This window comes from Lissotriton helveticus, chromosome 4_1, assembly GCF_964261635.1.
Source record: "Lissotriton helveticus chromosome 4_1, aLisHel1.1, whole genome shotgun sequence".
Lineage (NCBI taxonomy): Eukaryota > Metazoa > Chordata > Amphibia > Caudata > Salamandridae > Lissotriton > Lissotriton helveticus.
The window spans coordinates 1489964679-1489991861 of NC_136063.1; the positions used below are offsets into that span (position 1 = coordinate 1489964679).

Genomic DNA, 27183 nt, shown 5'->3' on the forward strand with positions numbered 1-27183 from the left:
ACAAATTCCTGCAGCGACTATATTATACCCCGGTTAAAAAAATTAGATTCCGACTGGCTGACAACGACAGATGTGAGAGATGCCGTGCCGAGCATGCAGGCTTCCTGCACCTCGCTTGGGAGTGCCCTCCTGTTCGTCTCTACTGGCAGCAGGTTTGCGACGCTCTCACTGCAATGACTAGCGAAACCATACCTGTAGATCCATTACTTATGCTATTCGGACACACACCGCACTTTCCTAAAACCTGCAGAAAATTCATAGACACTGCATTGCTTTTGGCAAAGCGGCGGGTGGCATGTCGCTGGGGTCGGGGCAGGGCACCTAAATTAATGGACTGGCTAGCGGACATGACTTACTGTCAGGAACAGCATATAACATTCACTGAACTGCTGCCGATGTCGAGCCAACCTAAAGACATTTGGGAACCTTTGGTTAACTACCTACTTGCCCAGGCACACGACGACAATAGTCTAGGGGGGGACCGTGTTGGTGACACTAACGACATTCAGGGGTAAGCGATATTACATACCGCTGCATACACCACAGACCTCCCTTCGCTCCAGCAAGTTGACCCCACGTACTCCTCTGCCTCTCACTACAAAGCACGACTTACCGTTACATATTGCCTGCTGACTCTGCACTCCCAGACGCTCCCGAAGGGCCCTCACGTATTAAGTGGTTCCACTATGCCACCTACGCTGCGCATCCTCACCATAATACTCGTCAGCACCTCATGTCACCGAGAATTGTGTTCATCCTCCGGACGGTTATGGACTGCCATGAATGCTAATGTATTACTGTATACCTTCTTTGCTCATGGTTCTTGTGATACTTAGTTGAATCGAGACTCCATATCCATGTACGTGTACAACTCATTGTTCTTTGTTTTATTTTCTTTTTGTGTTGGAAAACAATAAACAGAAATAAAAAAAAAAAAAGTTGTTTGTGATATCCTTTCTTTCCTCTTTTGGTACTATGGTAATTTCTTTTTGGAATGTGTTGTCCAGCTCAGTCAAGGAGGCTACCCTAATCTGCAGGACCTTAACCGTTTATCTGGAATGGCACCCCACCTTGCTTCAGGACGACCCCATTCTTGCTCCAATTTAGAAAAAGATCTAAAGACACACCTCTTTAAAGAACAACACATCTTAACTTCCAAACAATCTTCTTCCCCTCTCAAATACCATCGTTCCCTTAAATTAACCATTGCCTTTGACTCTGTACAACACTAAGCTGCATTTCGGCAAGGTTTGTCCTATATATAGACCATGGATTGGTGTCACTACAACGCGGTTTTTTACAACGCATTCCATTACATCGGAATTTTTACAACGCAGGATCCATTACATCGGATGGCATTACAACGCATGGCATTACATCGCAGATGCTATTACAACGCATGGCATTACATCGTAAGTATAGGTAAGTATACCTTTTTAAAAAAATGTAATTAAGTTAATTTAATTAATTTAATTAATTTAAATAAAATACATTTTAAAATAGTAATTAATTTAATTTAATAGATTTAAATCTAATATAATGAAATTAATTTAATTTAAATATTTTTAAAATTATAATTAAATTAAATTAATTAAAAAAAATTATTTAATTTAATTAAATTAATTAAAAATGTAATTAATATAATATAATTAATTTTATTTAATAAATATATTTTAATTAATTTATAAATGGTACATATAATTTAATTAGCCCTAAGCACAAACCCAACCCTGAACCCTAAAACACCCCTGTACCCCAAAACCCAAACCCTACCCTGAAACCTAAAAACACCCCTGTACCCCAAAACCCAAACCCTGCCCTGAAACCTAAAAACACCCCTGTACCCCAAAACCCAAACCCTACCCTGAAACCTAAAAACACCCCTGTACCCCAAAACCCAAACCCTGCCCTGAAACCTAAAAACACCCCTGTACCCCAAAACCCAAACCCTGCCCTGAAACCTAAAAACACCCCTGTACCCCAAAACCCAAACCCTACCCTGAAACCTAAAAACACCCCTGTACCCCAAAACCCAAACCCTACCCTGAAACCTAAAAACACCCTTGTACCCCAAAACCCAAACCCTACCCTGAAACCTAAAAACACCCCTGTACCCCAAAACCCAAACCCTACCCTGAAACCTAAAAACACCCCTGTACCCCAAAACCCAAACCCTACCCTGAAACCTAAAAACACCCCTGTACCCCAAAACCCAAACCCTACCCTGCAAAAACACCCCTGTACCCCAAAACCCAAACCCTACCCTAAAACCTAAAAACACCCCTGTACCCCAAAACCCAAACCCTACCCTGAAACCTAAAAACACCCCTGTATCCCAAAACCCAAACCCTACCCTGAAACCTAAAAACACCCCTGTACCCCAAAACCCAAACCCTACCCTGAAACCTAAAAACACCCCTGTATGCAATATAATAAATAATAAATTAATAATATTAAAAAACATTAATAAATATATTTATTTTTTATTTATTTTAATAAAATTAAAAAAAATTAAATACTTACCTATACTTACGATGTAATGCCATGCGTTGTAATAGCATCTGCGATGTAATGCCATGCGTTGTAATGGCATCCGATGTAATGGATCCTGCGTTGTAAAAGTTCAGTTGTAAAAGCCTCCCGTTGTAAAAGTTGCGATGTAATGGTGCATCACCATAGACCATATATACATATAGGACTGGCTTTCTCTCCGGCCACTTCCTCTGAACTGAACCTCAACTGATCGCACCTTCAAAGTATCTACCCCACCCTTTGTCTCTGCTCCTCGCCCTATTCTTCAAGGTGTCCCCCAAGGATCGGCCCTTAGCCCTACCTTATTTAATTTATATGTTCAGCCGCTGGCGGAGGTAGCCCATAGTTTTGGTCTCTCCTTGGTGTCATACGCCGATGACACGCAGCTGGCGGTGGCACTCAATGGTGATTCCAACATGGACGCCCCCACCTTTCAGTCAGCTCTAAAAGCTGTGGCAGGCTGGATGGCGAACAACCGACTTCAACTTAATGCCTCTAAGACTGAGGTTATCATTTTTGGTAAGGATAGAGGGTTATGGGGAGATCAATGGTGGCCATCTGAACTAGGCCCTGTTCCCACTCCCGTGGCGGAAGTCAGAAACCTCGGGGTGTGGTTTGATGACAAACTTTCTTTCACTTCCCACACTAAACGTGTGGCTGGCACATGTTTTGGTACTCTGCAGTGTCTCCGACCTATTTTCAAGTTTTTTGATGCGGACACCAGACAGATTATAGTCCAAGCTCTGGTTCTTACCAGACTGGACTATGCCAGCTCTCTGTTTTTGGGCCTGAATCAGGCAGAGTTAACCCGCCTCCAGAGGGTCCTAAATGCGGCGGCCAGGATGCTGGTTGGCCTTCCGAAGTTCGTCTCTGCTCGTCGAACTATCCAAGATCTCCATTGGCTACCTGTGGGGCAAAGAATTAAGTTTAAAGCTCTTTGCTTAACTTTTAAAATTCTTAAATTAGCTTCCCCTCCCATTCTTTCGCAGACTATCCTTCATTATGTCCCCTCTAGAGCCCTTCGATCCGCTGGATTAAATCTTGCCATTGTGCCACGCTTCAAAAAAGCTAGAATGGGTGGACGGTCTTTTTCAGTGCTGGCGGTAGCTCTCTGGAACTCTCTGCCTGCCCCTCTCCGTTCCATCCCCGACTTGCTCCCTTTTAGGAAGGCACTAAAAACCTTCCTATTTTCTACAGTTTAGTCCCATTTTTTCTGGGTCATCACTACTGTGTTGTGTTACACAATCTCCAAAGCGCCGGGACGCCACTTGGCTGCGGCATCTGTGCGCTATATAAAATAAAATAACATAACATAACATAACATAACCAAACTAGATTTGCACAAATACATGGGATATCTCAAGAGTACCACATGAGGTTTTAGGTCCTTGGCACATTGGGCACAATTCACTACCGTTTGGAAGATCAGTCAGGATTCTTCGAATCAAAGATGCACCTACGTTTCCCTGAGGTTTTTGATTCAATGGGGACTCGCAGTATCTGCATATCATGCATTTCAAGGCATATTTCTCCTCCCACTTAACTCTTGAGGTGACAATCTGCATAGGGAAGAGCAGCAGATATATATATATATATATATGCATTTGTGTAGAAAGATTATCTTTTTCTTTCCATTGGGAAATATTTTTTACTTTAGAGAACCCCCTTCCTTTGCGCCCCAATGAAATGTAGAACTATCTTTACTCTTTCCAGCAATAGAAATACACATACTACTTTTTTTTGCTTCCTTTTTGACGTAGTTTAATGTGTAATCCAGGAATCAAAACACCACGCAAAATATTGCATGTATTTTTCATCATCATCCCTGAAAACCAATCTTTCACAGCTTGAGCTGTACATTTAGTACCGCAGAACATGCTGTATTAGCAAATAACTCAACTTTACTATTTTTTATCTGCAGTTCTACATATCCACTATTCCAGACTCACTGAATTAGGATCTTATTGTTTGGCAGTACTCATGATTTTGTTTTTTTGCACATCTAAGTTAAACTGATATGCCAAGACACAACCTTCTCAAAATATTTGTGTTTGAGGTCCCCCCAAATGTCAGAGGTGTAGCTCTGTATTGTGGAATTGTTTCAAATTATACATTTCTTGTGTAAATAAAAGGTCGTTCTCTGAGACTTTCTGGTGTTTGTTTTACAGTCTGGGTGCGATCTGCGATTAGACGCAAATGTGACAAAATGCATTTTACTCGAGCCGGTCTCATATTTACAGATACATAATTAAAGCAATCAGATACTTTTGCTACAAATTATGCTGGCACCAGACATTTGAAAATGCTCTTTGGAATCCATATTAAACTAATCAATAGTAGACATGTCAGCATCTAGTATATTATTCCACAAAGATCATTTGCCCACATTTTACCTAAGGCAGTTATCCAGATGAGTGTTATTTTTGGTTAAACTTATCCTCAGCCTTTACACAGAAAGGCCATTGAAGCATGGTCAGCTAATGCTCACTTTATATTTTTTCTCCCTAGTAATGTGTTATCATATTCTAATGATTCTGGATATTAAAAAGATCTATAATCCAAAGGAACAGTTCACTTTTTATAGGCACATAGCATAAGAGTGCATTCAGGATCAGTAATCACGAGGTACTCCATAGAGAGTGAGAAATAGACACAGCTGCAAATACCTCCTATTTTTCCAGTTTTCTGAGGTTGAGACCGTCATAGAGTGCAGAACATGTTGAGCCATATGGCCATTGTGGCACCAGAGGATTCTATGAAGATGCATTTGAATATGTTTTGGGTGCACTGGTCTGCTGGTAATTGTTTCGTTTTGTTGTTAGCAAGTTGAGACAGCATTGTTTATTATCTGTGGTGACAGTCACACGATTTGGCAAGTGGAGGCTGGCATTACTTTCCAAGAAGGTATAATGCACAATTACCAACGTTAAAAAAAAATGTTCTAGCAAGGAATTGCAGAGCTCTGGGGTGTGTTAGCTACCTGTTTAAGTGCAGCACTCAGTGAATATTTTGAAGGGCTCTTTATTAGGACGTGTTGCATCACAAAAGCCAAGATAGCAGTGACATCGCTTGCCTTTCTTGATAATTGCTTTGTTAATTCTTACCTGTCACTGGAGCTGATTGTCAATTGTATTTCCAGAATTCTGGTTTCAGTTTTTCGAAGTTTTACGTCCACATTTATTCAACCCAGTTGTCAAAAATGGCCCGTATGGTCATATTTTGAGGTGGGCGTTTGTGTTGCTGGCTTCTGATGGAAAGTATTTCTGCAATAGCATGTTGGTTTGTGACGCTGGGCAGCGGTAAGCTTGGGTCCAAATTCTTGCAGGGTCTGCTATGCATACTAGTATTAGAGCTTGCCAGTGGTTGGAGTTGTAATGGGGACAATGAGAGTGGTGATCCAGATCAGGGTTGTTTCCTCTGAAATAGACTGATCCGCTTGAGGTGAAGTCTCTATTAATAGTGTACCCTGCATAGTATGTGGGCCTTGTTACTAGTTGATACAAGTAAAGTGTGTAAAGTTCTGTGAGGTGAGAGCCTCGGCATAGTTTAAGTTTGTCAAAGCAGGATTGGTTATTGGTATCTGATACAATTCATCATAAGTGGGCTTATTTCCATGGCTGTTTGCACTCTAAACAAGTATTGGCAAAACCGAAGAGAAAATCCCCAGCATACAATAGTATTGTAACAGAATTATCAAAAGTGTGCAATGTGAGCACAAATTTGACGCAGAGAAATGAGTTCTTGTTCTTTTTTCTTTTATTCCTCGGATCTTTTAACAGCCGACACTTGTTTCGTCGCTAACATGGGAAATTGTCCAGCAACTTTATCAAGGCTTTCTTCTTTGTATGTCTATTTGTTTTCCGTGGTGATAATTCCAACCCACTGTGGGGTTCTGTTTTCATAGACGTCAGCTATCGCAGTCAATATATCTCCAATTGAGTTCTGGTTTGTCGTAAGACTCGTTACACGTAGTACAGAAAGACACGGTGACTACGTATAACGAGTCTTACGACAAACCAGAACTCATTTGGGGATTTATAGACTGCAATATCGGACGTCTATGAAAACAGAACCCCACAGTGGGTTGGAATTATCACCACAGAAAACGAATAGACATACAGAGAAGAAAGCCTTGATAAAGTTGCGGGACGCTTTCCCATGTTAGCGACAAAGCACGTGTCAGCTGTTAGAAGATCCGAGGAATAAAAGAAACAAGAACTCATTTCTCTGCGTTAAATTTGTGCTCACACTGCACACTTTTGATAATTCTGTTGTGTGCTGGGAATTTTCTCTTCTGATTATTCAAGTGGCTCTGACCACTGACTTTGGGGAGATAAGTGGTTCTCCTTACCTTGCAGCATCTAGATCAAGATATTTCAAATATTGATACTAGTGCTACTCTCCTGAGTGGTGCTGTTTGTCCTAACAACAATACCACTGTTCCTCAGTATTGGCAAAGCCAATAGGTCGCACCTATGGGTGAGCTATTGTCTATGGAAATTGGGTGGGGATTATGAACGGGAGGGTGGAGGTTGTGAACGGTAGGGCGGGTGGGGGTGGTTAACGGGAAGGTGGGTGGGGTGGTAAACGACGGGTGGATTTATTAATGATAAGGGTGCACAATCTTAATGGAACATCCTCAAAACAATATATTTTCATTCCAGTACTAGGATGTTAAAATCATTTTTAGAAGTGACGCACACAACCTATAACCTGCCAACATCACACACAAACATGCATTTAGGCAAGCGCACATGTGACCAGTTGATACCCTTTCAAAACATTTAACATCTTTTACATTAAAAACAAGCAAAGCAGCCAGACACTGCTAGGATGCTAAATCATTTTCAGAAGTGACGCATACAACCTATAACCTGCTAACAGTACGCAAAGGCCTGTATCTAGGCAAAACATGCAACATCTTAAACATTTAAAAAAGGAACAGGATCAAGGGAAAACTTACCAATGCTAAGGCAGTTCAACACCATATGAGAGAGGGTGCAAATCCTTTTTTAACAACTTACATTATATTAAAAAAGTTGGTGTGATGAAAACCCGTGACATCACACGCTGTTATCACACCGGACAGATGGTCAAAAGATAGTCAAAAGGAAACATGTGCCATCATGGAAACAGCGTCTGACATTGGATCTCGATCTTTCAATGAACAGTAAAGGTGACGAGATAAAACCAAGAATTACAGCTGTTTACAGAAAACCTCACAACGAGTGAAAACACAGAGCGCTAGTGTCAACTGCTCACATGAAACGGTGTTGAACAGTTTGAAAAAAAGTTAATCATAGGATTAATCTGTGAAAAGTCATGGAACCAAACCCTGCATGCGTGCTTTAGCATAATTTGAATCATACTGTGTACTCTCCCTTCTTTGAAAGCTGGAAGAAGTCTGTTTACGTGCGCTTGCACACACACACATGTGATAGCTGCTTGTGAGTGAGTGATTGTGTGTATGTTTTAAACTTGTGTGTGTGCTAGTGTTTTCTCTTTTCTTTGACTAGTGCTGTGTGATCTTGATTTGAATGTCTTTATATAGCCTTTATAATTTGTCATTAATATTACAAAAAAAACTAAAGGATATCATATTTTTCTATTTTAAAAAATAGCAGATGGAGCTGTCATTAATTAAAACATTTGGTGTGATGAAAACCCCTGGCATCACATGCTGTAATTATACCGGGCAGATGTCGAAAGATAGTCAAAAGGAAACCGACGCTGTCCTGTGGTAGTGAACAATTGACAAGGAGGGATAAATGGGAACGATTAACCCCTTGGAAACAAGTCATTTTAAAGGACACTGAAAGAAACAAATGTAAAGCAGTGGGTGAGCTGTAAACCCACAAAGTATATACAGCATGTCTCGAAGAGACAGCGCAAATGCTTGTCTAGGCTCAACCTAAATTTTTTTATCAGAAGTATAAGATGCACAATCTTTATATATTTATTTTTGTTATGGCTTCTAACAGCTTCTCAAATTAATGACAATGCATTCATGACAGTGGTGTAGCCAGAAAACATTAAATGTGTTTTATTACATTTATTAGATAACATTTTTTTTACTCTGAAATGGTTGAACTGTTACTAGCCCTAAACTTTCTGTAATAATCGGATGACCTTTCCCCCTCCACCCTGAGGTGTGAGTTATTTTGTTTAATATATTTCTTAGGATGTCAGATCGGGTTGGACAGCCTCAGTGTTCAAATGTGCCTGATAATTTATTCCCTTCATGATCTAGGTTCTCACACTAGGGGCTGACATGTTTTCCATTGACCACTTACTATATTGGCCCAGATATAAATGGTGAGTTCACCTCGATGTGAAAATTGTGTTTTATCACAGCTGCCCCTTGTATATAAGGGTTGTAATGCCTTTGCATTTGCTTTACTCTCATTGATTAATCAAGTAGAGGCTCTGGGAAGCTACCCTGCTGGTAGCAACCTAGTGAATTCGTACAAGGAATAATTGAAGCGTGCACCATGTTTGTTCACGGCTGTAAAAATAATGCACCATTTGCTTTGCCTTCTCAAAGTAAATTTTCAATCTTACAGTAACTTCTGCTCGCAATCATTCTGCATAGTTTCTAGTGGTGGTGAGAAACAGTCAATGTTTCAAAAAGAGGTAAAATAATGGTTAATGGGGAATATGTAAGCTGTTTAGAAATTATTCTTTAGATTAAAACAGGAAGCTCCTAAAATGCTATTAAAAATCATTACATATTTTTTCCATTTTTATAGCACAAATTTGGCTATAGAGCATACCGAGATGCAAAATGAAAAAGGACTTTAACCATTTACATTTTAGACACAGTGCTATAATAACATCCAAGCCATCCAAGTATGAGTTAAGGCAGCTTCTAAATTATGAAGAACATGAGCTGAGAACTCTGAGTAATTCCTAAATTCAGATGAAGAGCAGCTACAGGCCACTGCCCAACCTCAAACTGTATTCAGTTTTGGATTTTATGCTGCTTTCTCTTTTGTGGAAGTTAGATAAGGGGCTCAAAGCTTCTACAATTTGCTGCATAGGCTCAGTCCTGGTGCTGGTTGCTTCTGGAATCCAGGGATCCAGAGTCTTTGATCCTGGGTCCTTGCAATTGTAATGCTCCGCAGCCAAGGGATTTCTGAAAATCCCTATTTGCTTTATCTGCTCATTCCACATCCCTCTCGCTGACTGCACTAAGCCAATGTGAGGCAGATAAGCCTCCACCCCCAGGCACAACCAGCAGATGATGAAGGGCTAAGATGCCACTGTTAAACATTCTATTTCTCACTGAGGTCGACTGCCACGCCATCCCAGTTAACAGCATCACCAGCCTAGTAAACAGCATCACCTGAACATCTGCTTGCCAGAAGCTTGCATCTGAGCCTACATACAGCTGTGCATCCGAGGGACATTATGTAAAGAAAGTAAGAGGTGAGATAGAATATTGCATTTCTCTCGGGGTTCTATCCAGGGTCTATTGAAGACTTTATCACTTCTCTGTCATAGCATGGCAAGAGGGCATTCAGCAGCTTAGCATCTTGTTCTGTTAATAATAATATATAATTAAGATTGTATATAGCAGTGGCGTGTTATGTACCTGTATCCCATGGTATCAGACTTCTGGAGATGTGTTGAGAAAATCAGATTTCTGAGCATTTAGCAGAAGAGGTTTGCCACCACAAACTAAATTATTAAGTAACTTTTTCAATTGTGGTACTAGTATCTCAATAGGAATGTTTGTATATCTCTCCTTGGACCTTTGTAAATGATAAATATTTTATTATACTCCCCCATTCTTCCTCAGTAAAAGGTTCATTCATATTGGTAGTTCTTCTGGAGTTCATTTATTTGGATGTGTTCTAGTCAAAAGTTATGGTATATCAGCTTAATGGGGTCAGCTTTTCTTGATAAAGATCTTCAAAGCTTAAAAAAAAATTATTCTGTAATACAGCCTTCTTGTTCCAGTGCTCTTATCTTATTGTGCATTTTACTTGATTGCATAGTACTCTAGTCTTGATTTTCACACTAAATATCCACTGATTGTATTATCTTCCGCAAGGGCTTTTTGAGAACCGTTTGGAAGTTTACAAATGATTTTTTAATGCTGATTTCCAATATTCCTTCTCTCAGGGTTTATAACCCATTGATAGTTTCTGCAGAGGAAGATGTTCCTAGAGTTGGCTAGTGATCAGCTGATTAAACATAAGTCTGGGACAGTTATAGCTAAGTCCCTAAATGTTAGAGCTTGGAAGATAGGAACTATGGGTTCCACTACGGATTCTTTGCAGTGGAAAAGAAAAAAGGGGGTATTTGTACCATTCTGAATCTCTGCAGTGTAACCTCTTCCGAATGGTCACATTGGACTCATTCTGTCAGCCGTTTAGGTGATAATGTGTGGGAGTACATACTCGGATGTCACCTTTTGCACTATCCTATTGTTCTAAGAGACCATTCTTCTCAAGGGCTTTAGTTTCTCCCTTCCCACTGCTCCATTAAATTGCGCGTTGTTCACCAAGTACCTTGGAATGTAGCCATGGATTGCATCTTAGTGCATGATTTATGTTCTCTGTCATGCTTCCTTCCTCATATCACCCGCCCTACCTAAGGAAATAGACATTTCTCTTTGTGGACAAAGCTACTGCCATGTTCGACATTAGAAAGCATACTTGTGCACATTTTGGCCTGATCTAAAAATTGGTCACCATTCTTTAAGGCTGAGCTACCTCAGGACTTGCGACTCTCACAAGCATTTTTAGTAATCTCTCTTAAGGCTGAAGCAAATGTCATTAGTAATCTGAACCTTGGTACTCAGTCAAGGTCTGAACACCTTTAATTTTAGTGTATTTTCTTGATGGATGTTGAGGATAAGCAGAGCATCTTGTCGCTAGGAATATTTTTTCTGCTGTGCTGGTCAGGCTGCCCACTCTGACTGTATGCTCCTTCCTCGGATTCTCAGAGTAGCCTCCAAATCAGATTGGTGTATGGATGCTTTGTTTCATGCTAACCCGCCATTAGCCAATTTGGTTTTGGTTCTTTAATGTGATACACTGGTGGTGGGTGGTCCAATTCCACCTTCTTCACTGGTTGGACATTGTGTCCTGCAATGAATCCCTGATTCTATATCCCATCTGTATTGTTTCAATTTAGCAACTTGGTTCTGTTTCTATGAGTCCTTTTTGGGTTTCGCCTGCCGAAAGGCTGCGCTCTGCGCAGCTTTTCAGCGCAGGTGAAATCCTATGTCTACACTAAGCACTTCGGGAACGTCCCCCGGCTCTCATTGGCTAGCTCCATAAATGGAGGCTAGCCATTGGGTGCCGGATCTGTCCGTCAAGGCCGGACCAGATTCGGGGGCGTTCCCGACATTTTTTCCCTGGGCGGAGTTTCTCGTGTCCCCTCCCGCCCCCCTCCCGCCATTCGTGTCCTCTCCCGCCCCCCTCCCGCCATTCGTGTCCTCTCCCGCCTCCCTCCCGCCATTCGTGTCCTCTCCCGCCCCCCTCCCGCTGCTTCGGTCTGGTCTGGTCGTGGGAGTCGGGACAGAGACGCTGGTCGCTGCGAGCGGGAAGTGCAGGGAGAAACTCACGCAGCCTGCGTGAAGAAGGAGGAGACCCGAAGAAAGCCGAGGGGCAACAACATCCGTGGGATTCAAAGTGCGTCACACCGGCGGCTCTTCAGGGTCTATTACATGTATGGTAGCCTGACTGCACTATGTCCACAAGACTAAATGATTTCATCTCCGGTAAGAAGTGCATTCTGGGAGTTTTAATCTTCATTTTGTTCGGCTGCATTAATTCGACTAACGTATCTCTAAGAGTCACCAGTATCCGATAAAATGTTTTTCGAAACGTACACATCAATGGCATTGTACGCGATTACACAGAACGTGCACCCTTACCGGAAGTCTCGTTCTGAGTGCCGTGGTGTCTTTATAAATCACAGCAAACGTTGAATTGTACCAGATTTAAATTCACGTTTTTGTTCGGCTGCATTAATTCGACTAACGTATCTCTAAGAGTCACCAGTATCCGATAAAATGTTTTTCGAAACGTACACATCAATGGCATTGTAGGCGATTACACAGAACGTGCACCCTTACCGGAAGTCTCGTTCTGAGTGCCGTGGTGTCTTTATAAATCACAGCAAACGTTGAATTGTACCAGATTTAAATTCACGTGTCCGCGCCATTTGCGTTCGGTCCTTTGTTCTTTTGCACGCGCAAAGACCGATATTCTTTTGTACATGCAAAGCCCATTTCTGCATGCTATCACACAGGGCGTGGGGGGGCTTCAAAATCATTTGCAAAAAATCCAGGGCAATCCCATGCCACGAGGTAACGCCAGTTCCACGGGGTGCTTTCTGCACCCGTTTCGTTCCCGCGCGGGTCGGCTCCTCGGTCCCCAGCGCGCGTGAAGGCTTAGACGCTGGTCGCTGCGAGCGGGAAGTGCAGGGAGAAACTCACGCAGCCTGCGTGAAGAAGGAGGAGACCCGAAGAAAGCCGAGGGGCAACAACATCCGTGGGATTCAAAGTGCGTCACACCGGCGGCTCTTCAGGGTCTATTACATGTATGGTAGCCTGACTGCACTATGTCCACAAGACTAAATGATTTCATCTCCGGTAAGAAGTGCATTCTGGGAGTTTTAATCTTCATTTTGTTCGGCTGCATTAATTCGACTAACGTATCTCTAAGAGTCACCAGTATCCGATAAAATGTTTTTCGAAACGTACACATCAATGGCATTGTACGCGATTACACAGAACGTGCACCCTTACCGGAAGTCTCGTTCTGAGTGCCGTGGTGTCTTTATAAATCACAGCAAACGTTGAATTGTACCAGATTTAAATTCACGTTTTTGTTCGGCTGCATTAATTCGACTAACGTATCTCTAAGAGTCACCAGTATCCGATAAAATGTTTTTCGAAACGTACACATCAATGGCATTGTAGGCGATTACACAGAACGTGCACCCTTACCGGAAGTCTCGTTCTGAGTGCCGTGGTGTCTTTATAAATCACAGCAAACGTTGAATTGTACCAGATTTAAATTCACGTGTCCGCGCCATTTGCGTTCGGTCCTTTGTTCTTTTGCACGCGCAAAGACCGATATTCTTTTGTACATGCAAAGCCCATTTCTGCATGCTATCACACAGGGCGTGGGGGGGCTTCAAAATCATTTGCAAAAAATCCAGGGCAATCCCATGCCACGAGGTAACGCCAGTTCCACGGGGTGCTTTCTGCACCCGTTTCGTTCCCGCGCGGGTCGGCTCCTCGGTCCCCAGCGCGCGTGAAGGCTTACAACGAGCAGCGCGCGGCCTGCACCTCTCAGATCACGCCACCACTTGCTGAGAACAGGCTTTATCTAGAGGATAAAAGTCATTGCCACACTACAGCTTGCTTAGCCCGAGGACATGGAATGCGCTTCTTGTGGACGGACCTCCACCCTGCGCTCCCGAGGCTGTCTATCTATTAGACCATCTTCAAAGCACTTTTGCTCTCAGTCGACTTCACCCCCATGTTTCCCAGGCCCCGCTGCGCATGACCCCGTTTGTGTTGAGCTTTTTCACTTTTATAATCTCATGTTCATCTGTCCTACAGACAACCATCGGGTCATTTAGAGCCAGAGAGCTCACCCGCTGTAACACAGACCTGAGCTGAGACCCCTTTATACCAGACTACGAGGGCACCGGAGTCAGACAGGGTTCATGCATCTGTGAAGCAGCCCAGCCACGAGCTCTGACTCAAGGAAACACAGGGAGCTCCGCTCCGAAGGGACGCAACCACTGATGTTGTTTTCTATTATTCTATCATTGCATCCAGGTATATTACACAAAAAGCCATAAGTAAAACGATCACGAAACTGAAAGCTATCGCAAAACTGAAACCGAACGCTTTTGGAACCATAGAAAACTGCGAGTGGTGCACGCGCGCCACAGCGAGCCATATGGTTTGAATTATCGCGCCCATGTCTGGGCACGATAATTGAAACCATATGGCAGCAATGCGCGTAATAGACACCAATAGGCCATGGGCGGAGCAATGCGCCCACCTTTGACCTATTGCGGGCTATCTCAAAAACAAACACGCAGCCAAAAGCCAATAGCACAACACAAAACAAAACAAAAACAAGCATTTACAATGCAACGGTTTCGCCTTTGGAAAAGTTAGAGCTATTAGCAATGTAATTGACAATGCCATTTATTTATCTGTTTTCAAAACCAACACATAAATACAAATATTGTCATTTACAATGCCAATAGCTCAAACTTTTCCAAAGGCGAAACCGTTGCATTGTAAATGCTTGTTGCTTCTTTGTTATGTTATTGATAGTATGACTGTAATACAGACTGCAAATGTTAACACAAGAACAGTTGACTGAGCCTTTTCCACTGGATTCTGAAAAATGGCACTAATTGCCTGTATCCCAAATGATTTGCTGTCCTTCTCCCAACTAGGTTGGGAAGCCAATCTGAGGCTTGCAGGTCCTACATGACAGCAATGGGGAGGAGGGCGGGAGGGGGCCGAAACAGGTCTGCCGGTCCTACTAGAAAGCAATAGGGGCCACAGAAATAGAATGTATTTTCAGCGGATGTTGAATTGACGTTCAAAGTCATTTCGTCCTCCCCCTTCTGTTGTGTTTTCTTGTCTAGTTACATATATGTGTGTTATCTTCCTTTGCTTTTATACATATATAATTTGTAGTTATATTATTCAGGGTATTTGCTTGTATAACTGTCTGGTCAGCTATTGGAGGCAATTGTTTAGTTGTTGTATGAGCTTGAATGTATAATTATGATTCCCCTAATCGAAATACAATTTCAAATAATGTATGTTTTCGTGTGGATACCCCTCCCTCACACACACACTTAGACACGTGCACAAGTAGAGGCAGACACATATACAGACATACTAGTTAGCCACAACACCCTCCTTCCTCAGTTGATTGGTTTTACCAGTTCTCTCTGCTGTGAGATTGTTCTCTTCACCTTTTAAACATTGGTGGTCTTTCTATTATGAGGTGGTCTTCGGCCACCTTGTCCCTCCTCTTCTCATGACCATATGCTCAATCAGAACCAGTGCCTGTATCAGATTGTGAGAGGAACAATACAGGCCCCACAAGTCCACATGATCCCTTATCCTCTTGATGGACCTCTCCAATCCATATCTTGCTTACTCTTTGTTGAGCAGGTGAAAGCTGATTTGATAAGTTCATAGTTGGCTGAGAGAGCGGTTCTTTAGAAAAGACAGGCAAGCAGCACTCCAGCTCTGACCTTTGTGTGTTCCCGGCTTGCCCTGTGCTGTCAACTGAGCACTCTAAAACTTCTGTTCTGCAGTAATTAGAGACTGTCCCTAATGCCTTCTTCTTTATTAGGCCTATCTCTAGATGTACCACAAAAGCATGCAGTTTGTTTTGTGCAATTGAGCGGATTGAATTGGTTTTATTATTCACAAGTGCTGTCTAAGTCATTTGGAAATGGAGGCCTCGCCTGCACTAATGCACCATCCATCACTGGTAGCTAATGGGCCATTATTAGTTGTCCTTGTATATCATTACTTAAATAGTGGTTTGCACGAGTCACATGCGTCTATCTCCAGTGCTCTTGCCTCTAGAAGGCAGGTATTTTTGTGGGTGCAACTTTTCTGATTACAACTATATTTAACAGGTTTAGTCTGAGTTTGGTTATCTCTCTATTTATATAGGCAAATTATATAGACGTAGGTCTCTTGGTCACTTACAATTCATTGCTCCAAGCTGCATGTCTTGGAGTCAAAACTGTTGCAGAAGTATCATTTTTTGTGAAGTTCAGCTCCTGCTTTTAGATGAAGAAAATTAAACGACCAACACCTTAATTGTATTGCACTTAGGCATCTTTAGAAATAGTGTTCTTAAATCTCCAGCCCCTAGATTAATTTTACTCTACGGTTTGTTCTCTGTGCTCTCAACGACTTGATTTCAACCAATGCAATAACCACCAAAGCATTCTTTAGTACGACTATAGAACATTATTTGTGCTACTGCTTTTGACCATTTATTTGTAAGGAGCAGTAAAAGGCAAGGCTAGCATATTGGCAATATCATCAAAATGGGCAAACCTTTTCAAAGATGTTTGGTCAGACCCAAAGGAGAGTCTAATACTACTTCTCTCTACCACCATAACAGGTTTTCCTTTGACTCTATATAATGTCATATACAGTTCTATACAAGTGGCCAAAGACCTATACCATCATTAGGATTTGGAGTTTGGAGGTTCACTTAGGTTCTGACAATTAAGACCTTCATATTTACAAGAACCATCCGTAGTAGTAAGAAGGCCCATACTATGGGAATAGTTAACCATTTGTCCATTTGTTTTGAATCATGGAGTACGCATATGATTGAAGTAGGCCTGGTAACAAGCAACAGTCTTGCTTAACAAATTCATCTACAGTATTGCTTTGCTAAATGGCACTCTGAGCCACATCAGATATTTCCAGTGCTTTATGACTATTGGGCAAGTATCCATTGTAAGAGTGAATAATCCACCCTGAGGTCCTACAGGCAGCTCATACATTATAATCTAAAAGTGTGTTGTCATTGTCATGTGTCATTCTTTTAACTTAAGAGTTGATATCTTTTTAACATCTGCCTAATTTTATTTATTACAGGTTTTGTACTCCTACTCTATAGGTTTTGTGTATATTTTGTTTGGACTAGCTACCACAAGTGGATTAAGCCCAGCTGTAACTTTCTGTTCAAAGGTAAATATTCTTGTAAGATTTTCTGGTGCTTCGTGGTTGAGCGTAACATCATAGTTTAAATTACTCCTTTCTTCATTTTGATAATTTACATTAAACACCACAAAACAGGTCACGTCCTACCACAGGGGGCCATCCCGGTACAGAATGACAATCAGTAGGGAGATAACTAAAGGCTCAGTATTGTTCTCAGACTTAAAGATGTTTGTAGTACCCTTTAAGATAGGATGCGAGTCAAATATTAATTGGAAAGGGTTCTATAGGAATAATGCATACTTTGCAAAACTATAAGTAAGGTAACTATTAAAGCTAGCAACAGTGGTAAAAATGTTCATGACTGCAGAATGAGATGAACATCTGGGTATGTATTGCTAAGTATTTCGGGTCGGATATGATGGCATTAAAGCACTTCTACAATGAACTCTAAACACAATGTACACAATTTACATAGAATGCTGAATGAAAGTTGTAATTGAATGGGTAAGTTTAAGCCGTAGATGTGAGTAACCTACTATTTTTCTTAAATTCACAATGATTTTCAATGGGGTACATAGTAACCATTCTGGAGAAACATTCAAGAAATGTTTACAATTCACAAATATTGTTTTTTAATGCATATTTATGTACCCAATTCGTGTGTAACTTGCTATACTTTGAAAACGTTGAATTATTATATTCTTCACTCAAACAGTTTTGCCATGCATGTCACCCCTTCCAATGCACATATTGAAAATTTGTAATTCACAGAAAAACAATAAATTAGGGTTGGAATGCTTGTATTAGTTTGAGCCACTGATAATTACCTCTACTAGAGCCCTTTCCCTGTTACCTTTTGGTTTTCATAGGAGTCACCCCACATCTCACATAAGTTACACCAGGTCCACTTAGGTATGAGATGTTCTCCATGCTCATAAATATATGTGAAAAACCTTATTAATCTGCTTCTTGGGGTTCATCACAACATCTGCATGGCGTGTCCCTCAAAATTCACGTGAGGCTCCACTCTTTTCACTACCGCTCGCAGCCATTCTCATTTTCTCGCCATTCTCATTAGTACTTTATATTATTTCCTACTTGTGTAAACTGTGCATGAGTAACTTAGATATTTTTGAGGTGTACAGTTTTGACGCTTCCATCTCTGTGAATTGGAATGTTACACGTGTAAATTAAAAACTATTCTTAAAATAATTTCCTCTTACTCATAGAAAAAGCTTTTTAGGCATAACGTTTTGAAGACAACTCTTTATCTTTCTGAAAAATTAAGGCATAAGCATATTTTAAAAGCATATTTTGTTTAGTATGCCTTTTATTCAACCTTGTTCTCATAATAAAAGATAGTGTTGTGTACGGTATGCATATATTTCAATTTTGCCAAATAACGTGAATTATATATGCAAAACCAAATGATTTAAAAACATATGTATTGTGGCATCACATCTATTGCGATTTAATGTTAATGACTACTGGCCATATCCAATGATATTTATTTATTGATTGATTGATTGATTGATTGATTGATTTTTTAAATTTTTTATCAAATAAATATGTTGTTTTTTTGGTTTTTTCAGCACCCTGTTCAAACATATGGATATGCTTTCTTCTTTTCACTCACTGGGTACTTTGGAATATCTTTCGTTCTAGCCTTAATTAAAATATTTGGAGCACTCATTGCTGTAACAGGTAAGAAGGCATTCCAGTATCGGTATTCTGTTTCCTATAAAAGGGAATGTATAACAACTCTTCCATCAACATAAGTGACATATTTGTTGATTATCACTCCATTCACATAGAAGTTAAACCTGTATTTATTTTCCACTATGGCAAGAAAACAACATTTCAATAAATAAAGTTAATTTTGAATAAAAACAGAATAACCCGGGGGAACAAGGCCTTCTCTGTGTACCGAGAGCAAAGAAGCCCGACTTGGAGCTAAAGCGCTTTCTGTAGCAGGACCCTCCCTTTGGAACAGTCTCCCCACATCTCTTAGGCTATGTACTGAACACTTCCCTTTTAGAAAGATGTTGAAGACATTCTTATTCCAACATTAGGCTGGAATAACTGCACTACCGTTCTTCCCCTAAATCTTTGAGGTAGGAGCCAAAGGCGCGGAGATACTCCTTCGGGAGTCGAAGCCAGCGCGTTACAAGCCTATAAATAAATAAATAAATGTAAGAGGAATAATGAAAAGGACTTAATACCATGGAAATGCAAAGTGTATCAACAAAAATGACTCACAGTGATGTTTTTAAAAATAAAGAAAAACAGAACTGTTTGTTTAATTCTGAATGTATATACAAGTGTATAGTGTACGCTGTTTTCAGTGCCTTTTTAGGCACGGCTTCAGAGAGCAGCTGTCGCCTTATAAAATGTTATCATCAGAAAAAGAACTTTTAGAAGTACTACTGAGAGAGGAATTTAGGTTCCGTTCACATGCTGGGTTTATTGAGTACAACATTTGATCGGGCAGATGTTGTGTGCTTTCAGTGAAAAAGAGTGTTTGTATTGCACTTTTTGCCTTGTGGCAAAGCTTTAGATCAATGCATAAGGACTGTGTTGGTTATAGTGGGAAGTCATTGATCAAAGCTATAGGCCTGATCTATATATTGTGAAAATATATGATAAAGGCATTATGCCAGACTTATTTATTGTGAAAAGCATATATTAAAGTCAATACACATTTAATGGTGGATTGTTATTACTCTGTATTAAAGCCTGAAGAGAGCCATTTTGTTAAATGTAATCACACAGATTACTGCAGCAGACGAGGATTTTGATGTTGGTTTCCCCGTCTCACAAACTGGGGATAGACGTTTTGCGGTGTGATAGCCCTTTTTTGGCCCTCTTATAAGAGATGGTATTTTGCTTTGCCAGATGTTATTTTTATACATGTGTAATTGCATGGCTGTATGTCTGATGGTTGCTTTGTAGTAAAATGTATGCCCAGTACAGCATACCTGAGTTGGTTATGGTGCCAAGCCACTGATGAAGGCTGTAAGCCTGATTGATTCACTGGTAAAGTGTATGTCCAATGGCATAAGCCTGATCTGTTTATTATGAACATTATGACAAAAGCAGTAGGCCTGGCTTATTTATTGTGAAAAACATTTGGTTAAACATTTGGTTAAAGTCAGGAAGCATTTAACAGTAGAATGTCACAGTACTTTTCTGCAAGCTCTAAACAGGTGTTTTTTACTCACAGATAACTGTAATAGGCAAGGGCTTTGATGCTGGGTCGCAAGCTAAGTGATTTATGGACTCTCATCACAAGTACTGTCACATGAAATACATCAGCTCATAATAGGTTTATACTTGGAAATTGATTGTTCCTTAGTAACCTTCGACTAGAAAAACGGGAGATCAATAAAGCAGTAAGGAAGATAAACAAAAATAATGTTGTCCATGAGCTGTTTTGTGCTATCAAGGTCTTGAAAATAAAAGACAAATAGGTCATGCTGTGGTTTCATACTTTTCTCATATGCAGAAAACACCCAAATCGTGGTATCCCGGTCTTCAAAGTAAAATCATAGTGCAACACCCCTCAACACTTGCGCTCTCTCAAGTCTCGTCATGGATGAATGCCAACTCTCTAAAATTAAAACAAGACAAAGGATCTGTTGGGTGTCAATCTTCCCAACCTTTGGGGTACCCCATTTGTGGCCCACAACTTTGGGTAATACCCCCACTCCTGTACCAGTACTGAAAAACCTGTTAGTTTGTCTTGATGAGAAACTAACCATGAGCCATCAGTTCAACAAGGTGACAGCCACTTGCTTTGGCATCCTGACTTGGCTCCGGAAAATTCTCACCCGTCTTCCTACCTCAGCCCAGAAAACTGTATTTCAGGCTCTGGTTATATTCAGGCTGAACTTTGGTAATATTCTCTACCTGGGTGTGGTGAAGCCCTTCTCATACGCCTCCAGATAGTACAAAATGCTGCAGCGCGACTCCTGCTCTTCCCCCCCTCCGCCCCCCTCCGATTCATCTCTGCTGCCAGTATGCTACTTGACCTGCTCTGGCTGCCTACTGAACGACGGGTTCAATTCAAGGCCTTACTTTACATGCATAAATGCCTATCTAACTCTGTTCCGCTATATCTCAGATCTCTGGTGTCCTTGTACTCACCCACATGCTTCTTGCTCTAAAGCTGTCTCGAGCTGGCCATGATTCCTAGAGTCAGAAAATCCCGTCAAGGAGGCAGAGCATTTTCCTTTCTAGGCTCTAAGTTCTGGAATGCTCTGTCACTAACGTTGAGAGCAGGCCACTCACTCTCGACCTTTCGGAACATTTAATCTTACCCCTTTTGCCGTTGGTTTCTTTGGATTAGCCCCCCTTAGCCATTGCTTGTTGGGTGCGTCTTTCATATTTTTAGTCAGCCCTCAAGCATATTGCATAGGTTTACATTTTGCTGGGGTGAATGGTGTCTCCCCACTGTCCACACCAGTGCTTGTTTATGTAGGTGGTACAAGGGAGTGCAGTGTCTCGTTGTCTGGATTAGAGGGTCTGCAACTACTGACGCTCAAAGATTATTTGGATTCTGCTTTTAGACTCTATTAGAAAACAAAACCTGGGAAAACACATAAAATGATATTGAAATAATCACTGTCCAGCTTGCTTGAAGATCATTCGTAAAAATGTAGCTTATGGTGGCAAAACACCGAACAGAAACAATAAAAAAGTAAAGAAACAGTTTAACGTGTATGTTTATCTAAACAATAAACAGAATGGTTGGAAAACTATCAAAGTGCTAATCCTATATCGGGATAAAATATGTTTCTAAACATATTTTGCTTAAAGAAATGGGAACCAGCTAGCCTTTAAAATGGTGGCTTGGTGAACAATTTGCTACCTACTTGGACTGGGGCGTCCTTCCTTGTACATTGGGAGTGGACGTACAAGTTTTGTTATAGGCAGCACTTTCTGCCATTCTTCAGCGTCCTCTTTCACTGGCTGGTGGACAAGCAGTGATGGAGCTCCGTTTTCTAACTTAACTTTTCTGACCCATTCCCATGTGGATAGCTGAGGTTCAAGATGCTGGTGGCTCCTTGTGCCCCACCTATGCTGCTGCTTCTCTTGTTGCTCCTGCGCATCCGACTCCTGTCTTGTCCCCTGTTCTATGGGCCATGTGTATCGACTATGGCACATGCAGATTGTCTCTACTCCTGAGAACCTTGCTTGCGGGCACCACCAGTGCATACATAATTTGCCAAAGAAAGGGGTCTCATCATGCTTAATTCATCATACTTAAGTGTTTGTTTGAGGGGTTATTTGTGGACTGGTGTTGACATTTGCTGCTGGTGTTAACATTTGTTCATCATTTTGGCAGAGACATTCCCTGGATTGCAATAAAAAAGGGCAATAGGTTTGAGTTAAATATGAACTCTTACTGATGTGTTGGAGCACCAGAATTGTATTGCCTTTTGAAATAGTAAAAATGTTGACATTTATAATTGTATTCTTGTCTGGCTACTAATTGGAAGCATCCACAGTTAATCTCGAGTCACACGAGTCTGTCTGTTCCTGGGATTAAACCATGCATTTCTAAGCAGTTCATATTTTTAAGAGGCATTGTTTTTCGAAATGCCAGTCTTTACCCACCGAAAAAGATTTTCCTGGTTCTGTATTTAGAAGTTTAGGAGGCATTTCCCTATTCCTCATGTTTATGGAGTTAATATGGTCAAGTGGTACCCTAAAAGTTGGCTAGAGCAGTGTCCGCTGGTTAGAAGGAACTGTTCTTACTCTACACTTTTGATCCCATTGCGCCAGTTACTCATATTTGAGCCTATTCAGAAAAAAGTTAGTTTGAAAGTAACGTTTTTCAGCATTATTTGCTCAGAATCTACTGAATGAATTTAATCCAAATCACAAAAACCACTCTTTCCGGATCAAGATCTAGCTTTCTGCCAAGCCGTTCAGTGGTTTGGGCTGTAACAGTGTCTAAATTTCCTATGGAAAAATTAATAGAGTCCCGCTTAACGGATCGCCCCACAACTTTCCAGTTAGAAGCGGAGGTGAAAAAAAATGGGGGGGGGGGGCGATTTGTAGATTAGCAAACAAAAGATGCCTCTCTGTACGCCAGGACGTTGTGGGACCGATACTGAAGGGGAACTCGCATGTTATCGATTTTGCTTGTAAGGTGTGACTATGCTTAAGGATCCATGATGGGTAGAATATTGATATGCGTACAGAAACACGATATTGATTTGAACAGCGAATTGCACAACAGAGATTCCGGGTCGGAGTTAAAACCGGAAACTGAGGATGGCCATTAAGAGATCCTAGGCGAGACAGCCCTTATAAAGTCGTAGGGAATACCCTAGATGATGAGATACGTGTTGGTTAAGGCATGAATCAGGTTCAAAAAGAAGAGGCAACGTGGCCAAAAATAAATCATCTAATAAGAGAAGGACAATTTTGTGTTGTGATTACATATTGTACTATTATATGTATTTTGTAGAATGTGCCTTAAAGTTATACTACGACAGTAGGGGAATGCTTGCATAATGTGATAGCTAAATTTGTGGATTACAAAACTCATTTCAGAAAACCTTAGGACAAGCATAGGTTACCTGAGCCAACTGTGGAGGTTGAGGCCTTTTACTCCTGATATCCCGGGACTTGACTTACTATGGATTCTGAGCAACTGGGCCAAGTACCCCTTCTTCACGTAACTGCCAGGGTCTGCATGGTCCAAGCAGTCCAAGCCACCCTCGGGGGTTAGACGTGTGGATACAGGGGAGTAAACACGGCTTACAACTCAAAATGTACACCGCAGCAGAAATAAATCAGTCTGTATTTTTAGCCATTATCAGCACAAAGGTGAAATATAAGAGATACAATATTCACATACAACCACACAATCCCCCTTGAGGACGGGGCTCTAGTGTTTCTCTGGCGAGTCCATGTCCCACTCCTCCCTCATGTTAGGGGTAATGGTTATTCCCCATTCACTATTGGTAACATCCATGGTATGCCCCTCTAGCAGTCTGACAGGCCTGAAACCAGTCTTACCCACACCAGCAGACATGAAGAGTTCAGAGTTCTTGAGTGTGCTCCGTCCACAGGCACTCAAAGCAGCTGCAGCACAGTTCAGGTAAGTCCGCTGCACTAAGCCCCAGGTGGCTACACTCAGCAGGTGTAGACTCTTTCACTCGGGGTCATGCTCCCGAAGCGACCGGAAGCTCTTTACTGCTCCTCCTGCAGAGTAAGTGCCTGGTTTCCCTCCCAGTTGGGGATGGCTGCAATGATTCTGTCTTGGGTTCCTCGCCTGGATGATGGTGCACAGGTGCTCCCACTGCATCCTCACTTCTCCGACGGGTGATGGCAGATCAAGTCGCAATACTTAATGCTTCCAGTGGCACCCTCCGGCATACGGAGTCACCTCATGTCACAACATGCGGGCTCCAGCCCAGTCAGCATGGTAAAGTTCTTTACTGTGACCCGCCCTGGCATACAGGGTTGGTGTCCGCTTCAGCACAAGGCTACAGCCCTTACCACACAGCAGTCTTTTCCACAGCAGCCCCTCCTAGCATACAAGGTCGCCAATTCAGCACTACACACCGACTCCAGCACAATCCACACAACATGACACACAGCACAATTCACGGCAGCCCTGTCCTGGCAAACTGGGGTCACCAACTGTGTCCTGAACACAGGCAACAACCTGGTTGGTGCAGCAGCCATATCCTCACACCTTGCACAGGGAGTCCACTTGGCAGGGCTTCCATTGGACCTCAATCCCTCCAACACTTTCCTCTTCCTCACAGGGCATACTGGCCTTGGCAAGGCAGGAAGGCGATGGTGCACCAGGTTCCAGGGTAGGTTGTCTAACTGGGCTGACAGCAATGGTGGGGCATGTGGGAATCCAGGTAAAGGGAATCAGGAAATGGTAGGACCAAGGCACTGGGATAGGATCCCCTACCGATAATTAGTCAATATTAGAGAAAATGGGATCAAGTAAGTGGCCTATCAAGTGGGTGGGAACGGTAACTTTTTGTTTGAGCTGAAAAGCTGCCGGGTCATTAACCAACTTAGAGGTGGCTAAATTAGAGGTGTCATCAAAGTGGAGATTAAGGTCCACAATAGCATAAAATTGGAGGGGGAGCTGGATAAGTTGGCTACCATTTCAGGGAGAAGTTTACAAAATTGTCCATATGCACCAGGGGGATGGTAAATTAAAATACCTGAAAAGATAAGAGTGGGTGAGAATCCTATCGCAAATGAGAGGTTCTCACAATCAGGTTAGGGGCCTGCTGAAATGGGGCATTTAAGTTGACATTTAAATATAATAGCGATGCCGCCACCTTTACCTGATTCATGATTTTGCCTCTGAATGAGGTAACCAGGAGGGATGACTACAATTGAATTTCCATATCCTCGATAGCACACAGACAGTGTTTGAAATCCCAATTTTCTTTGGCCATGGCCTTTCTTGATGGATTACAGGATGGCATTCTTGACCAGCAACAGTCAACCCGCCATCTTAGCCTTGAAAAAGTCACTGGTGTGATGAAACACGTGTCTGCTGTACTTTCGGGACTGGCTCTTGCTTGTACCAGCGGAAATATATAAAAATCATTGGGTTTTGTATTGTGGAATATTTTTTGGTTCATGTTTAGTTACTGTATCACAAATTAGAAATATAACTGCTCATAGATTGTTGGCAGGAGTGCGATGGTCTCTATTTTTCAAGAGCAACACGAAATCTGGGGCTTGAGTGTATAATGCATTTGAGTAGTATGATGCATATGTACCAAACGGCACCCTGGAGATGAAATAAATGTATTGGCTAATACTTACGTAATTGCACACTTTGGAAGAGGTGCAATCGAATTCCCTCACTACCCACTTCTATATGATCTACCTCAGATGTGCCCAGGCCTCTTCCTTGTTACCTCTCACTGAATCAAAGAGCACTCTTTGAGGTCTACAGGGAAAGCCTGGTCTTCCCATCTCCAGTGTGTGTCCCACCCTGCTTACAGGATTGCAGCAATACACAATCTGTTTGATGGGATCTCGCTGCCTTTCCTCATGTTTCACCATGCAGGCCTAGGTCTCCCAAAATAGCACCAAGGGCCCTCCATCTATTGTACCATCCACAGGCACAAATACTCCCAGTTCATCATGTATACACATACTGCACAGTATTGTATCTTCTATGTACTCTACCACTCATAGGCACAAATACATCCAGCATAGGCACTTAACATGCACGCACTACACCTTGCATTTATAGTACAGCTCACAGGTTCACATACACCTAGCACGTGCAATTTCCCTGCACTCGCTGCACAGCACTACATCCTTTGGATACTGTACCACTAATAGGCACTTATACACCTAGCACATGCATGCACTATGCATTCACTCCTTAGTACTGCAGTATCCCTGGAGTGTACCCTTCACAAGCACACATACTCCCAGCACAGATACATCTCTCCTGTGCTGTGCAGCACTTCTCACCAAACCGATGTAGGCCAAGGGTGAGTTAAGCACACAGCAGCGTAACTTTAAAAACGAATGAACCTGTCGGTCTCCTTCAAGTGACACAGGTTAAAAAGGACCTGTTCACTCCTACTGATCACTACACAGTATGCTATCACCACCACACTTGTGCTGCTAAACTCCTGCTAAAGCCAGTAGCCTTCCACCACTATGAGGGTCACGTTTTGGGATCCCTTCCCAGTCCAACAAGACTATCTCCAGCTACCTAACGAGTCCTGTGGACAGAAGACAAGAGAAGACAAAAAGCTGAAGTGCAACAGTGTGCCTTGTGGCTGCAGCATTGCCGCGCTTGTTAGTACCCCCGCGTATTGGTAGATCAATTCTGCTTCTCAGCATGTTTTTTTAGTTGGTTTTTTTAATTGCTTGCAGTGCCGAAACAAGGTCAGGTCTGTGCATTGGATGTCTGGATGCTCGCTGTTTCTGAA

The 27183-nt window shown here is 41.9% G+C and overlaps 1 protein-coding gene across 3 annotated transcripts in view; it reads left to right on the forward strand.

The window, feature by feature from the left end:
* SLC35B3 (solute carrier family 35 member B3) overlaps positions 1-27183 on the forward strand; it is a 271605-nt gene that overhangs the window by 211578 nt on the left and 32844 nt on the right. For all 3 annotated transcript variants that reach the window (XM_078688079.1, XM_078688080.1, XM_078688078.1), the window contains 2 exons: positions 17168-17260; positions 18826-18937. In XM_078688079.1, coding sequence (XP_078544205.1) covers positions 17168-17260; positions 18826-18937 — 205 coding nt within the window. The remainder of the gene's footprint in view (positions 1-17167; positions 17261-18825; positions 18938-27183) is intronic.